Source organism: Pelodiscus sinensis, chromosome 17 (assembly GCF_052426305.1).
Source record: "Pelodiscus sinensis isolate ZL-2025 chromosome 17, ASM5242630v1, whole genome shotgun sequence".
Classification (NCBI taxonomy): Eukaryota; Metazoa; Chordata; order Testudines; family Trionychidae; genus Pelodiscus; species Pelodiscus sinensis.
In genome coordinates this window covers 31,201,799-31,216,971 of record NC_143068.1, presented here as the reverse complement: position 1 = coordinate 31,216,971, position 15,173 = coordinate 31,201,799, and the positions used below count along the sequence as shown (strand labels likewise).

At 54.4% G+C, this 15,173-nt stretch overlaps 1 protein-coding gene across 1 annotated transcript in view; it reads left to right on the top strand.

Annotated features, from left to right (window-relative positions):
- The window catches only part of TCEA2 (transcription elongation factor A2), a 33,836-nt gene that overhangs the window by 17,384 nt on the left and 1,279 nt on the right, over positions 1 to 15,173 (top strand). Inside the window, exons 5-8 of the mRNA XM_075901019.2 lie at positions 7,114 to 7,247; positions 8,568 to 8,624; positions 9,726 to 9,880; positions 12,760 to 12,906. Of these exons, the coding sequence (XP_075757134.1) occupies positions 7,114 to 7,247; positions 8,568 to 8,624; positions 9,726 to 9,880; positions 12,760 to 12,906 (493 nt within the window). The remainder of the gene's footprint in view (positions 1 to 7,113; positions 7,248 to 8,567; positions 8,625 to 9,725; positions 9,881 to 12,759; positions 12,907 to 15,173) is intronic.

Genomic DNA, 15,173 nt, shown 5'->3' with positions numbered 1-15,173 from the left:
TGTTACTGAACCAGACAGTCCCAGATTTTAATCTATATATGCAAGTCTCACTGAAAATCAACAGGGACTCAATGCCTTTCAAAGACCAGACCACTTTTCCTTAGCTCCCTGAATACTGATTTGGGCGCCTAACTTTTGGCATCCCGGTTTGATGCTTTAGCTTTTCAAGCATGCAGAGCTTAGTTTGCTCCTTTTTATAGCTATTTCATTAGCACAGATGTGGCAGTTGATGGAAGTTGGGAAAAGGGAGAATTTGCTGTGGGATACTTGCGTGGCTCATTGCATCTGTCAGGCTGAGACAAGGAGCTTGTGCATTTTACCCAACAAAAGCACCAGCCTCGTTGTGACAGTTTTAGAAGCAACGTAGAGTCCCGTGGGATCCACAGAAAGGCACATTCTGCCTTGTATGCCTCGTCTGTCAAGGATTCACACCGACTGCAGTAACCGATGGTCCTCGTTGTATGCGACGCAGCAGCTGCTTCCTGTCAGATCACCCTGCGCAGCATCTCCCGCAGGTGGCGCTATCTGTACTCAGCAGAAGTTTTTTTCATCTGTGGCTTCAGAAAAATTGTCCACACAACTTGTGCTAAGAGCCTAGTGTATGTCTCCATGGTCAGTTGGACAGTTAGGGCAATCGCATGTGCAGATGGGGCCTGTTTTTAGGAAAACGCAAGCGTGTGGGCCCGAGTCATGAAGACACTTCGGCACCTGAAGATGCAGATGAGCCTGTAGTGGATTTTGCAAAGGGACCTGAACCAGTGACCCGCCCAGTTGTCCCTGGAGGGGTTCAGTGGGAGTTGGGTGCCCAAAAGCCTTTGAGAACCTTGATCTAAAGTCTTTTTGTGCAGCCCCTCAACAGCCGCCAGCGGTTCGAACGTCCTACACAACCCTGTGCTCTCATCCTTATAACATCGCCCTGTGGGGGAGGGGGAGAGCTGTAGACTTGAGCGGGTTCTTCAGCCTCTGTTCCCATATAATCCTTGGCTACGTTGCCGTCTTTGCCAGCGGGGGGCCATTTGGGGTAGGGCTTTCGAACTTGGGCTGGGTACGTCTGACCTAGTGTCAAACCACTGCCCCCTTTCCCATAGCAACGGACAGCTGAAGATTTTAGGCGGGGTTGGAACTAGCCCTGCTGAAGTATTCGAACGTCAGTGCCTTGAGCTGTTAGTCCCATCTTCAAGATTAAAGGAGAAGCCCAGAAGATCCTAGGACGGCTTCATCACCTTGCGAGGAAACAAACAAGTACTCCACTAAGGAAGGAACAATCAGTTTCACTCAGGCAGCATGGGAAGCAAAGTCCTGCAGAAAGGGATCTAGGGGTCATAGTGGACCAAAGCTTCTATGAGTCAACAGTGTGACACTGTTGCAAAAAAAGCAAACATGATCCTGGGATGCATTCACAGCACTGTTGTGAGCAAGACACAAGAAGTCATTCTTCTGCTCTGCTTTGCATTGATTAGGCCTCTGTTGGAGTATTGTGTCCGGTTCTGGGCACCACATTTCAAGAAAGACGTGGAGAAATTGGAGAAGGTCCAGAGAAGAGCAACAGGAATGATGAAAGGTCTAGAGAACATGACCCGTGAAGGAAGACTGAAAGAATGGGGCTTGTTTAGTTTGGAAAGGAGAAGACTGAGAGGAGACCTTAGTAGTTTTCAAGTATCTAAAAGGGTGTCACAAAGAGGAGGGAGAAAAATTGTTCTCCTTGGCCTCTGAGGATAGAACAAGAAGCAATGGGCTTAAACTGCAGCAAGGGAGGTTTAGGTTGGACATTAGGAAAAACTTCCTGCCTGTCAGGGTGATTAAACACTGGAATAAATTGCCTAGGAAGAGGGTGGAATCTCCATCACTGGAGATATTTAATAGCAGGTTAAGATAGACATCTGTCAGGGATGGTCTAGACAGTACTTGGTCCTGTTGTGAGGGCAGGGGATTGGACTTGATAACTCCTCGAGGTCCCTTTCAATTCTAGTGTTCTATGATTTTATGAAACAGAGCTAGTCTAGCAGAGCGAAGTCTGGTTTTGTGGCTATAAAACGGCAACGCTACGGGAGTCATTTTCTCCCGCTTCCATCAAATGGATAGAAAACAGGTTGGGTTCGCTGCATCTGCCCTGGTGGGAGCTGGTTTGTAGACCCCTGGGTCTCTCCCCCACCCTGGAGCAATTAAATGGCTGGTTATGGTCCCAGGGGATCATATATCACCAGTGGCTAGCTGGAGCGCCTTGGGCGTTGGCCACTCTTCCTCTGCTGCCGGCATGCCTTCTGCTTGCCATGGGGGCTGGGGAAAGGAAGGCATTCGAGTCATCTCTACACCTGCTGGTGCTCCTCAGTGTTGTTGGAAATGTGGGCAGCAGGTTTCTTCTCCTTCTGGGATGCCTGAATGTGCGAGGAACGCAGAACAGGGCAGAGAACAGAGACCAAATATCCCACAAGGCTGAGTATGTGGCACAGAGGCTTTCACCTCGGGCTCACTCGTTTTTGTGTACTCTAGGTCAGGGGACTGACAATATCAGTCGTGTGGTGAGTGGCCTAGAAGGAAGGGTTGGGTATTTTCTGGCTATTTTCTAGTGGATGTTTGCCCACCTCACAGCTGCTCTTGGTAGCAGCTCAGTGGGTGAGGGCTGAGCCTGAGGCGGCACAGACACGCCCCTGCCCTTTCCGCCCTGGCACTGCAGGGTTAAGGGACATTGCTAACGACGCTTCCACTGTCGCTGCCTGGGCCTGGGCCTGGGCCTGGGCCAGGGCCAGGGCCATCCCTCCCCCTACCCTGAGAGGCTGCTCTGTGGGGTGGGAGTGGAGCTGGAGCTGTGGGTAGAGGGGCTGCCAGCTCTCCCGACTGAACAGCCCGCACCCCACCGACTGCAATGGCCGGGAGAGCTGGCAGCGCAGGAGCAGGGCTGGGAGGGAGGAGCAGCCGGCCGGAGAGAAGCGGAGCTCTCAAAGGGAAAGCGCCACGTCTCTTCAGCCGCCCGCTGCGTGGCTGCCCTTGCCTGGTCCTTCAGCCCGTGAGGGCCGCTCAGCCACTGCTTGGTGCGCGGGGGTTGGGCACTGAGCCGAAGGAACGGACGGGGGATGGGGGTGGGGGCCGCTGGAGCCCAAAGGCAGCATGTAGTTGCATAGGAGGCTGAGAAATTTGGGGCACCATGGGGCAATTCACCTCCTCAGTGAATGCACAGAGGACTCCAATCCCCCCCGGGCTGTCAAACCAGTAGATGCACCGGTACATAAAAGCCGTGACCACGAGGGGGCCTGTGTGTAATTGTGCATGCAAATGACTACGCGGCCACATGGAAATGACTGTGCTTCACCACCACAGGGGCAGTTACTCAACTAGCGTTTTCATTCACAGCTGTGGGCCCTGCTCCCCCCCCCAGGACGGTGGGCCTTGAATGATTCCAAGTGTAGCAGCCTGGAGGTGTGGCTCCTAACCAGTCTGCTCTACGCCAGAGAGGTTCAGTGTTAGGGGTGCTCTGGTTGCGTGCCCCATTTTGACTGTCACTTACCGCTCCAGTAAAAACGAAGCCCCCATCTCACCTGCTCTCACGTGCTGCGTCTCATGACCGAGGACTTTTCTGTACAGGCTTTATAGCTGTGTTTCAATGCCGACCCATTGGACTCGTTTGAACTGTTTGGCTGTGTCTACACTGGCCACTTATTCCGGAAAAGCAACTGCTTTTCCGGAATAACTTGCCAGCTGTCTACACTGGCCGCTTGTTTTTCCGGAAAAGCAATGACGATCTACTGTAAAATTGTCAGTGTTTTTCCGGAAAAACTATGCTGCTCCCATTCGGGCAAAAGTCCTTTTCCAGAAAAACTGTTCCGGAAAAGGGCCAGTGTAGACAGCACAGTAGTCTTTTTCGCAAAAAAGCCCCGATCGCAAAAATGACGATCGGGGCTTTTTTGCGGAAAAGCGCATCTACATTGGCCCCGGACGCTTTTCCGGAAAAAGTGCTTTTCCGGAAAAGCATCCTGCCAATGTAGACGCACTTTTTCCGGAAATACTTATAATGGAAAACTGTTCCGTTTTAAGCATTTCCGGAAAAGGGTGCCAGTGTAGATGTAGCCTTTTGGTGGCAGGAGTGGCTGCATTTGAAGAGACCAAGTTTTACGTAGAAACCAAAGAGGCTAGAATCTGTGTGAAGAGAGGAGGCTGCAGGGTCTTTCTCCTACCTTTGGCTAGCACTCTCCGTCACAGCCAGGCCTCCTGAGGTGCCATGCACAGGGAATGTCTTCAGCTGGATTCGGACCATCTTCATCCAAACCCTCCACCAATTGGGGATTCACTAGGCAATAGGCTATTGCCATCAGAAATCAAGTCAGGCTCCTTGTGGGTGGAATTCGCCTCTTCCCACTTAAAGCCAGAGTAACGAGGAACTGAGCGTGCGTGTCGGAGGAACTGGAGATGTAGAATTCAGACCCCTCTACTTGTAGATAAGAAGTGAGACTGCAACACGGAAGGGGGCTTTGGGGTGATGGTCAGCACGGTCATAGACCCCCGTTACTTCTTTCCCCATCTACCTCATTGTCCTTCACATTAGCCTCTCTTTGCTGCGTCCAGGGCCATAGAGGCTTGGCTGTTCCTGTCCCTCAAGAGGCCACGTATAGAATGTGAAAGGCCTTACCCTGATCTCCCACTCTGGCTTGCATTTTGCTCTCCCAAGTTGAATTTCAACCACGTGGCTCAGCCGAGTGGCATGTTTTGGGTCATGAGATCGTAGCCCCAGCGAAAGCTGCAGGCCTGACAGCCCTGGAGGCTAGAGACCTCTCTCTCGTGAGAAGCTGCAGCACAATCCGTACCTGAACTAGCTTCCCCTTGCCCGAGCTGGAGGGATTGTCTCTGGGCACGAGTCGCCACGGCCCTGCATGACAGCTGGTTAGTGGAGTTGTTTCTGACGTGGTCACTTAGGAACTGGATTGAGATCACCTGACTCATTCAACAAATGCCAGATTTTTTTGCGGGGGGGGAGGGAGATGATTTCTACATTAATTGCACTGGGAAGGGAGGAATAAGGGCATCATTTGGGTGGAGAGACGCATAGGACTACAAAGTCCAGGGGCATGATGGACCAGATCACTAGATGGGCTAGACTGTCTTGACCCTACCATTTCACAGATGGTGGGGGGTTCCTGGTATGGAATGGACCATCCTTCAGCTGGTGCCATTTTAGGACTGTGCCGAGTAGCACCCCGTGTTGGTTTGAACAAACTCTTGCCTTGGACGGGGGCTCTAAGTGCACGCTCGGGTACGCTGCAGTGCACTCTGCCATGTGTTCAGCACTTCCAATTAAAACGTCTCTCTTGTTCTTTCCTGTGTTTCACCAAGGGCCTGAAATACAAAAACCCCTCCAGGAAAAAAAAAATACGGACCCCACTCCCATGATCCTAACCCGGGCACCCGAGTGCCCACCCCTGTGCTAGCAGAATTCACTCCCGAGAGCAAAATTAATTTAAAACTCCCTGCAAAGGTGGCATCCGGGAAAAGAGTCGGGCGATTATTGCTGAAAGTGGGCCCTTGACTTCACTGGGTGATTTGCCTGAGTAAAGACTGCAGGATTGGGCCAGTTAGGAGATTTTAAACAGGAAGCTCAAGGATATGGAGCAGGATTTTCGAGTCAGGCTATGCTGGGGAAGTTCTAGGTCACCTCCTTGCTCTGCTGATAGAGGAGTGACCTAGGGTGGTTCTGCACCAGCCCAGTAATACCCTGAACCATGCACCATCCCTGGAAGGCCGTCCTTTTGTGTGCTTTCCTGCTGATTGTCCAGTGTAGGGAGCAGGTGAAGGGTAAAACCTTTTAGGGTATGTCTACGCTTGCACCCTCTTTCGATAGAGGGATGCAAATGAAGACATTCGACATTGCAAATGAAGCCAGGATTTACATATCCCGCACTTCATTTGCATAATCGCGTTATGGCGCTATTTCAAAATAACAGACGCTGTTAAGACGTGGTTATTTCGAGAGAAAACCCTTCTCTCGAAATAACCCTTATTCCTCATGAATTGAGATTTAACAGTTATTTCAGGAAAAGGGCGTTCTCCCGAAATATCCGCATCTATACTTCATTTTGTATTTCAAAATAGCGCTATTTCGAAATAGCGCCCTAATGCGATTATGCAAATGAAGCATGGGATATTTAAATCCTGGCTTCATTTGCAGTTTCGAATGTCTTCATTTGCATCCCTCTCTCGAAAGAGGGTGCAAGTGTAGACATACATATTGGGACAACTTCTTTTGGTGAGCGAGACAAGCTTTCAAGTTCCACCGAGCTCTTCTTCGGGTCTCGGAAGGCTCACTGACCGGAGTGGGCAAAGGGAGCAATCGCCCTGAGGTCTGGTGATTTTGTGGCAGCAGTGGCGCTGGGCCCTTTAAATTGCTGCCGAAGCTCTGCACGCTCCGTGTGACTCTGAGGATGGGGAGTTGACATGCCACACTCCAGCCGGTACTGAGGGCTGGCTGCCCTGGCTCCACCCCTTCTCATGAGGCCCCACCCCCAGCTCATGAGGCCCCACCCGGCCTCATGTGAGGCCCCTTCCTTGAGGGTTAAGCAGACCCCCCCCCCCCAGCACCCATTTTCCCGAGGCGGTCGGCTCCCCCAGCTGTCGGAATGTCATTCCACAAGGGTTCACGTTCCAGGGGGCTCTGACTTGGCTGTGAATTCCTCTCTGGCTGTGTGCCAAAATACCAGCCCCGCACTCCTCCGGCTCCATGTCAGCAGGTATCGGACGGTCAAACCCCAAGCGAGGTGCCCTGGCAGTGTCCAATAGCTTGGTAATAGCCGTTCTCTGTGACCTCCACGGGTCGGGCCCTTTTCTCTTTGAGCAGTGGAGCAAATCAGCTTGTACAGACAATATCCCATCACTCGTCACTGGCAGGTTATAAGCAGCCACCCCTCCCCTAGGAGCTCTGTGTTCATATCCAGGCTTGCGCTGTGGGTTGGCGTATGGTCCTATGTGAGTATTTACGGGGCAGCTATGGGCCGGGGTCTTTGCTCTGCCTTTTCCCGGATTGGTTTTATGTGGCACCGAGCCCGCAACTTGACCACGTGGCTGCTGAGCCCCGCCTGGCGCTCGCTGACCTAACCTGAACCCCACTGACAGCTGAAGTTTCTCTTTTAGCTCCAACAAAAGGCAGGACCCGCCGAAGACCCCGACCACGCCCAAAATCACCACCTTCCCGCCGGTGCCCGTCACCTGCGACGCTGTCCGCAACAAGTGCCGGGAAATGCTGACTTCTGCCCTGCAGGCTGACAGTAAGTCCTGGAGCGCCCCGCGTGGGGCCTTGTGGCTCACTGGGCTGGCCACAACCCTCCCCCCTTCCGCCCCCCAGAGCCCCCTTGGCCATGTGTTCCTTCTGGCATCGGAGCTGTCTACGCGTAGAGCTGCCGTAGGGAGAGTTCTAAGCACAGACAAGAGGGCCGTGGCCTTTCTCCTGTGGCTAACGCTCCTTGCGCCCAGGATACCTGGGGAGCGATCGCTCTGTGCCCGAGGAGGGGTGAGAGCTGGGGTGGCCAGCTTCCACCGGGCACTCCTGCCGGGAGCTTTCTGCTGGGCGGCTCGTTGGGCTGCCCACCAGAAGTTCTGCCTCCAGCGAAGGGGGTCCCATAGGCAGTATGATCACTCCCCATCGCCCAGTCTTGGTGGGTGGCTTTCAAACTCAGCTGACATCCCAATTTCCCCTTTGGGAGAAAGCAAGCGGTGCTGGGATACGGGACGCTGGCTGGGTTAGCAACCACACTCCTGCCAGCCACGCTCGATGGCTAGGGCAGGCGCGCTGCTCGCAGACCAGCTTCCCTTGAAGGTCATACATCCATGATGGCTCGGGGTGAGATTTGTCCCTCAGTTACACACGTGGTGCCCCAGTTGAAGTCAGGGGGAGCCGTGGGTGCTCAGGGCCTATGAAAAACAGTTCCTGGGGGCCCTAGAAAGTGGGATGTGCCAAACGAAAGGTTGAAAACGGGGGCCGGCTGCGGCTGCGGTTCTGTATGAACTCGGAATGGCGGGCGTGGACCCGAGCAGCAGGGGGAGGGTGGCAGGAGATGGTAGAGCAGGGGTGAGGAACCTTTTGGGGCTGCTGACCCACAGAAAAATCAGTCAGGCATGAGGTAGTGGGGGCTGGCGTGCCAGCGTGGGCGCCCTAGTGCTGGGGGGAGGGACGAGCCCTGAGCCTCGGGGGCTGGCTCCAGGCAAGCCGGGGACCGTGTCTGGCCCCTGGGCCTTAGGCTCCCCACCCCCGCTGTAGGGCATTTGGCCAAGAATAAGAGAAGTGGTTCCGATGACGCCATGGCGCGTAACGCCCTGGATGCCAGCGGCGCTCCCTCCAGCCTGTACCAGGGGAGGTGAGAATCCGGCCCAGTGTACCCGTAGGCCTGGGACCGTGGGGGTTACTGGCAAACAAGGCGCAGAGCTGCACCTGCGTGGCTGTCGCTCCGCCTGGCCCTGTTGGGGTCTGGAGGAGCCGAGGGCGAAAGTCAGCGGGGGCCGTGTCTGCCGTTTGAAAGGGGCCAGGGGGTGGCACGAGCTCCCCAGGGGGCGGAAAGGGGCCGGTAACCCTGCTGGTTGCTCTCTTGCAGACGACTACGTTGCCATTGGGGCCGACTGCGAGCACCTCTCTGCCCAGATTGAAGAATATATCCTTGTGCTCTCGAGCGTTCCGCGGGCAGCACCCCGGGGGGACGTTCATGGGCCGGCAGGCACACGGGCCAACGGCCTTGTAGGTGCAAAGGTCCCTCGCTCGCCAGGGCTCCGGGCTGGCTCCAGCGTCGTCCTTGAGGAGCAGAGCGGCCGTGTAACGAGGGAGCCCCTCGCTGGATGGGTGGGCAACTCAGAACTGCCCCCGCCCGGGGTGATTCACCATGGCATGGCCGTCTGTGTGTGACACTGATTGCCCCATCCTCCCGGGCCGTAGACGTTCCCCGCAGCTTCCCCACACATGCCTCCTCGCTGGCACACGTGGCCACCAGGCCAAGGGGCAGAGGCTGGTGAGATACAGCAACTGGTGTCCAGTAGCCTGCTAATTTCAGATTAGCTAGAGTACTGTGTGTGTGTGTGTGTCTGTCTCTGTGTGTGTGTGTCTCTGTATCTGTGTGTCTGTGTCTGTCTCTGTGTCTGTGTCTGTTTGTCTGTCTGTCTGCGTGTCTCTGTGTCTGTGTGTCTGTGGGTGTGTGTGTGTGTGTGTGTGTGTGTGTGTGTCTGTATTACACACTGGAACTTGGGGACAATGGGAAGCAGAGAGGGTTCCCATGCCGCTGCCATTCCCAACCTGGGGTGAAGGCATTCTGTCGAAGGCAAATAGTCTGGCTTTGGGAGCATCCCTCTGGAATTTATTTCTGGGGAGGGATGCAGCTCAGCGCTGGGCCCTGCCCAGGATTAACAGCTCCTGCTGTGTAGGCAGGGAAGAATCGAGCATCTCCCAGGACTAATTCCCAGTCTTTACGAGTGAGTTAAATTAAACCAACCCATGGCCTGGCAAGGGTATGTGTCCTTCCAGTCAGCGCGTGGGCCTGGGAGTATGAGTCCAGGCGTCCACTCACAGCTCTGCCACTGACCTGCCGTATGTCCATAGGCCTGTCACGTAACCGGTCAGTGTCTGTCCACTGAATGCAGTGACTCTCCTACCTCTCAGGGAACTGAGGTAGTTCCTTAAGATTTGGAAAGTGCTTCGAGATCCTTGCAGCCAAGCGTGGGCAGGGTTCATTATTCCCCTTGTTGCTCCTTAACTGTCCCCGTACTTATATACCAAGACGTCAAGAACACCGACATGAAGTACAAAAACCGAGTGAGGAGCCGCATCTCCAACCTGAAGGACTCCAAAAACCCAGAGCTGAGGAAGAACGTGTTGTGTGGGGCGATTACCCCGGAGCAGATTGCGGTGATGACCTCGGAGGTGAGGGCAACCTTCCTAGGCATGGAGGGATGGTGTTGATTGTCTGCCAGCGAGCGGCCGGTCTGTGCTCTAGGTGGCCTCACGCAGCAGCCACCGATGGGCATGTCAGGGTCAGCCGTCGGCAGGGCGTGTTTTGTTGTTACTTGGGGGACTTCGGAGTGAGAGCTTGATGCTAGACAGCTCTGGAAATGGAAGCCCTTTGTGTATCCACAGAGCATGACAGCTTCCTCGTTCCACACCCCAGTGCTGGCTGGAGAAAGCACCCCTACAATTCAGCGGGCACTTCTGTACTGAGCCGAGAAACCCACACAGTGGGGCTAGTTAGAGGTGGGAACCTTTGTCTCCTGGAAGGTAGCCAGAACATCCCAGTCACTAAGGGTACATCTACACCAGGCGCTCGCAACCTTTTTTTTATGAAGTACCCCCTTTTAAAAAAAAATTCTGAGTACCCCCCATACCTATAGTTTTCAGACACACAACATTTTGTTTCTACCATTGCAACATGTTTGTTTAAACAACTTAAGCGTAGCCGGGCAGGCAATGACATTTTTGGGTGTAAAAAGTACAAAAATAATAAAGCGCTGTGAAACTTACAACAAAAATTCAGTTTTCTCCAAATTTCAGTTGTCTTGACGTACCCCCCAGACTTCCCTCAGGTACCCCTAAGGGTACTCGTACGTCTGGTTGAGAAACACTGCTCTACACTGCATGCTTATTTCGAAAGAAGCTTTCTGGGAGAAATACTCCAAAATAGCTTCTTTCGAAATAGCACGTCTATGCTACAGGGAAGCCTCAAAATAAGTCCGAGGCTGGCTCCCTTAATGTGGGCGTGCTACCTCGCCTTAGAGCCCCAGGAGGCACTGGGGGGGTAATGACTTTGAATGGTCCCGGGGAGGAGCTATTTTGAAATTGCTGCATTATTCCTCGTGGATGGAGGTTTACAGAAGTCGGAATAAGCTGCCCCTTCTTTCCAATGTCTTTTGAAATAACAGAATGGCTGTGTAGATGCTCGCCTTGTTATTTTGGAATAACGTTGCTGTGTAGATACACCCTTAGGGATGTCAAATCCCATTTAATTGGTTAACCAGTTAAAGGAGGGTTGGAGGGGCACTCCAGCCCAATCGGGAGAGCGTTTCCCCTGCCCCACTGCAGACACAGGCACCCAGGTCCACCATGGACAGAGGCACCCAGGTCCGCCATGGACAGGCACCCAGGTCCGCCATGGACAGAGGCACCCAGGTCCGCCATGGACAGAGGCACCCAGGTCCGCCATGGACAGGCACCCAGGTCTGCCATGGACAGGCACCCAGGTCCGCCATGGACAGAGGCACCCAGGTCCGCCATGGACAGGCACCCAGGTCCGCCATGGACAGAGGCACCCAGGTCTGCCATGGACAGAGGCACCCAGGTCCGCCATGGACAGGCACCCAGGTCTGCCATGGACAGAGGCACCCAGGTCCGCCATGGACAGGCACCCAGGTCCGCCATGGACAGGCACCCAGGTCCGCCATGGACAGGCGCACCCAGGTCCGCCATGGACAGAGGCACCCAGGTCCGCCATGGACAGAGGCACCCAGGTCCGCCATGGACAGAGGCACCCAGGTCTGCCATGGACAGGCACCCAGGTCCGCCATGGACAGAGGCACCCAGGTCCGCCATGGACAGAGGCACCCAGGTCCGCCATGGACAGGCGCACCCAGGTCCGCCATGGACAGAGGCACCCAGGTCCGCCATGGACAGAGGCACCCAGGTCTGCCATGGACAGGCACCCAGGTCCGCCATGGACAGAGGCACCCAGGTCCGCCATGGACAGAGGCTGCCCGGTCTGCCGGGGGGGGTCCCCCACAGGGCTCGAGGAGCCCCAACCCATGACAAGCAGGGAGCTGCTCCAGCCCCCACCTGTTAATCTTAATCAGTAAGCCTCACCCGTTAAGGTGAGGTTAACTAGTTAAAGCAAAATGCAGGACAATGTAGCACTTTAAAGACTAACAAGATGGTTTATTAGATGATGAGCTTTCGTGGGCCAGACCCACTTCCTCAGATCAAATAGTGGAAGAAAGTAGTCACAACCATATATACCAAAGGATACAATTAAAAAAATGAACACATATGAAAAGGACGAATCACATTGCAGAACAGAAGGGGGATGCGGGGGGGGGGGGTGGGAATGGGGAGGAAGGAAGGTAAGTGTCTGTGAATTGCTCATATTAAAGGTAGGGAGAGTGGGATGTTTGTGAGTTAATGGTATTACAGGTGATAATTGGGGAAACTGTCTTGGTAATGGGTGAGAAACTTTCTCACCCATTACCAAGACAGTTTCCCCAATTATCACCTGTAATACCATTAACTCACAAACATCCCACTCTCCCTACCTTTAATATCAGCAATTCACAGACACTTACCTTCCTTCCTCCCCCTTCCCACCCCCCCCCCCCCCCCATTCCCCTTCTGTTCTGCAATGTGATTCGTCCTTTTCATATTTGTTCATTTTTTTAATTGTATCCTTTGGTATATATGGTTGTGACTACTTTCTTCCACTATTTGATCTGAGGAAGTGGGTCTGGCCCACGAAAGCTCATCATCTAATAAACCATCTTGTTAGTCTTTAAAGTGCTACATTGTCCTGCATTTTGCTTCAACTACCCCAGACTAACACGGCTACATTTCTATCACAGTTAACTAGTTAAATCTTCACCTCCCTAGACACTTCCCATTGGCTCTAGGGGATGTGGGCTGGGTTTGAACTGGTAACCTCTGTCTGAGAGGCTCGTCGCCGTTATCTGTCCCTTGAGCCCCCCAGCGCTGCTGGCCGTGGTCTCCCTCTGCTGCAGCGGAACCTGCAGCAGGGTGCGGAGCTGATGGGCCTTTGTTTCCTAAAGGAAATGGCCAGTAATGAGCTGAAGGAGATCCGGAAAGCCATGACGAAGGAGGCCATCCGGGAGCACCAGATCGCTCGGACGGGAGGGACCCAGACCGACCTCTTCACCTGTGGGAAGTGCAAGAAGAAGAACTGCACGTACACGCAGGTTAGCCGCCATCGTTGCTGCTGACGGGCGCCGGGCCTGCCAGGCGCGGTGCAGGCTCCGCTCCGGCCAGAGCCGTGGAAGTGGATGGTGCTTAGCATCTCTCCGCTGGCCTGGTGGGGCACTGCCCAGGGGACCAGGAGAGCCTCCAGGGCCAGATTTGTCAGAGTCGTTGAGGTCCCCGGCGGATTTGCAAACCGTGCTCACTCACTTTGCACACCGAGTTCCCATGACGGCCGGCTGGGTAACGGCCCCTGCAGCCCCCCTAATTATCCCTGCGTGTGAGCTGGGACCTGACCCGTGCAGGCTGCTGCCGTCCTTTGAGATGCAACTTCCACCAAAATGCTTTGCCCATCTGGTTTCTAGAGCGTAGACAAGCTTGTTCCAAGGCCGCGGTCCCAGCCACGGCTCAACACCAGGAGCCCTACGGGCGTCGATGCAAATTGTCTTGGCAGCTTGCAGGTGGGAGGGACGTAACCCCTGGGCCTGGCGAACAGCGAGGCTGAGCCTGTAAAACCGAAGGATTTGGCTGCTTTTTAATGTTTTCCTCGTACATCAGCGGCCAGGGGTTTGGGAGTTGAACAGGCAGTTTCCTGAGGCACTTGGCTGCACCAGAAGCCTGAATATGGATCCGGGGAGCTGTATTCTTTCCAGACTGTAGCCTGGGAAGGGATCCGCCGTGAGCCAGAGCACACCCAGCGCAACCTGGGGGCTCTGCTTTAGGAACGGGCTGCATTAGGCCGGGGTTTTAGCCACTAACACTGACGCCTCTGCTGCTTCCGAACTAGTTTCAGCGGGTGTCATGCTGGACGGTGGCGGTCAGATCCCTCATGGCAACTAGAGTTGCCAGGTGTCCGGTTTTCCCCCGGACAGTACAGTATTTGTGGCCTCTATCTGGTCAAAAAAAACACAGAAAGTACCAGACATGTAAACTGTCTGGTATTTTCTGTTTTTCTTGGACAGAAGGCTGGCAGGGCTATTCTTCCCTTGCCATGTCTGGTGGGGTGGGGGATTTAAAGGCGCAGTGCCTTTTTTGTTGTTGTTGTTCAACAACTTTGGTCCCCCAGTTTTTTTTTGCTCAACCAATTTTTTCCCCCACCATGTTCGGTATTTTGTGTGAAAGTATCTGGCATCCCTAATGGCAACAGGCATCAGCCACTTAAAGGCCACTGGGGACCATCATGCTGCCGTGGTGACAGGCAGAAAGAAAATGCGCTTCGTGGAGTAGCCCAGCCCCAGGTGGGACAGAGCCAGGCTTGTGCTGGACACCCAGTTCAATCCTGGAAGCCCTTTGGCCTTGTCTGTCACTACTGTAGTGGCACGTGGCGTTTTCACCACCCTGCTGTGACGGGCAGTTACCCCACACCCTGGTCAAAATCCCAGTGCCCTAACTCCATTGCAGCTTCCACCGGCCCTGCTGTCAGCTGGGACTAGTCCGATGGGCGGACGTGATCGAAAAGCATCACGGGGAGCTGTAGCCCCCGCGTTCCTTTTCCACGTCAGCCTCAGGAACGGATGGGAGAGGGGGACCGGGCCTATTCGGGGCCTGCGTCCTCCCTTCCGCTGTCGGCTGTAGCCTCCCACCCGCGGATCGCACTCTGGGCGTTGCTGCTAGATGCAGCTGAGAGGCCGTTTCTGTGCCTCCCATCAGCAGCAGGGCTGGGCATGGTGGAGCCGGTGTGTGAGCGTTTCCCTGCGCTGTTAGGGAAGGCTCCTCGCACGGCGATTCCGGGGCTGTAAGACTCCAAGGCACGAGGTTGGAGACGGGTACCGATGGGACGTAAGGCCAGCCGGCCTCGCTGCCGAAGGAATTCAGCGTTCTCGGGAGGCTCTGCAGCACAGACCCAGCAGTGGGGATGGAATGGCTCTTAGGTGCTCAGGGAGAGGGGCAGTGACAAACAGACTTGCAAAAGCATGAGACTCCTTTTCCCTGCTCTGGCCATGCCTGCTGCCCGGCTCACAGGCCGGTTTCTCACTGATGATCCCAGAGGGTGTTTGATGACTGCCAGGAAAAGCCCATCGCAAATCTCTTCGGAAGGTCCAAGGCGGCGCTCTCACCTTCTATTTCCTTCCCTTTAGGGGTCTATAAAATCATGACTGGTGTGGAGAAAGTGATTAAGGAAAAAGTGATTTACTTGTTCCCATAACACAAGAACTAGGGGTCACCATATGAAAGGAATCGGGAGCAGGTTTAAAGCAAAAGTTTTTCTTCACACAAGTGCAGTCAACCTGTGGAACTCCTTGCCAAAGGATGTTGTGAAGACCAGCAC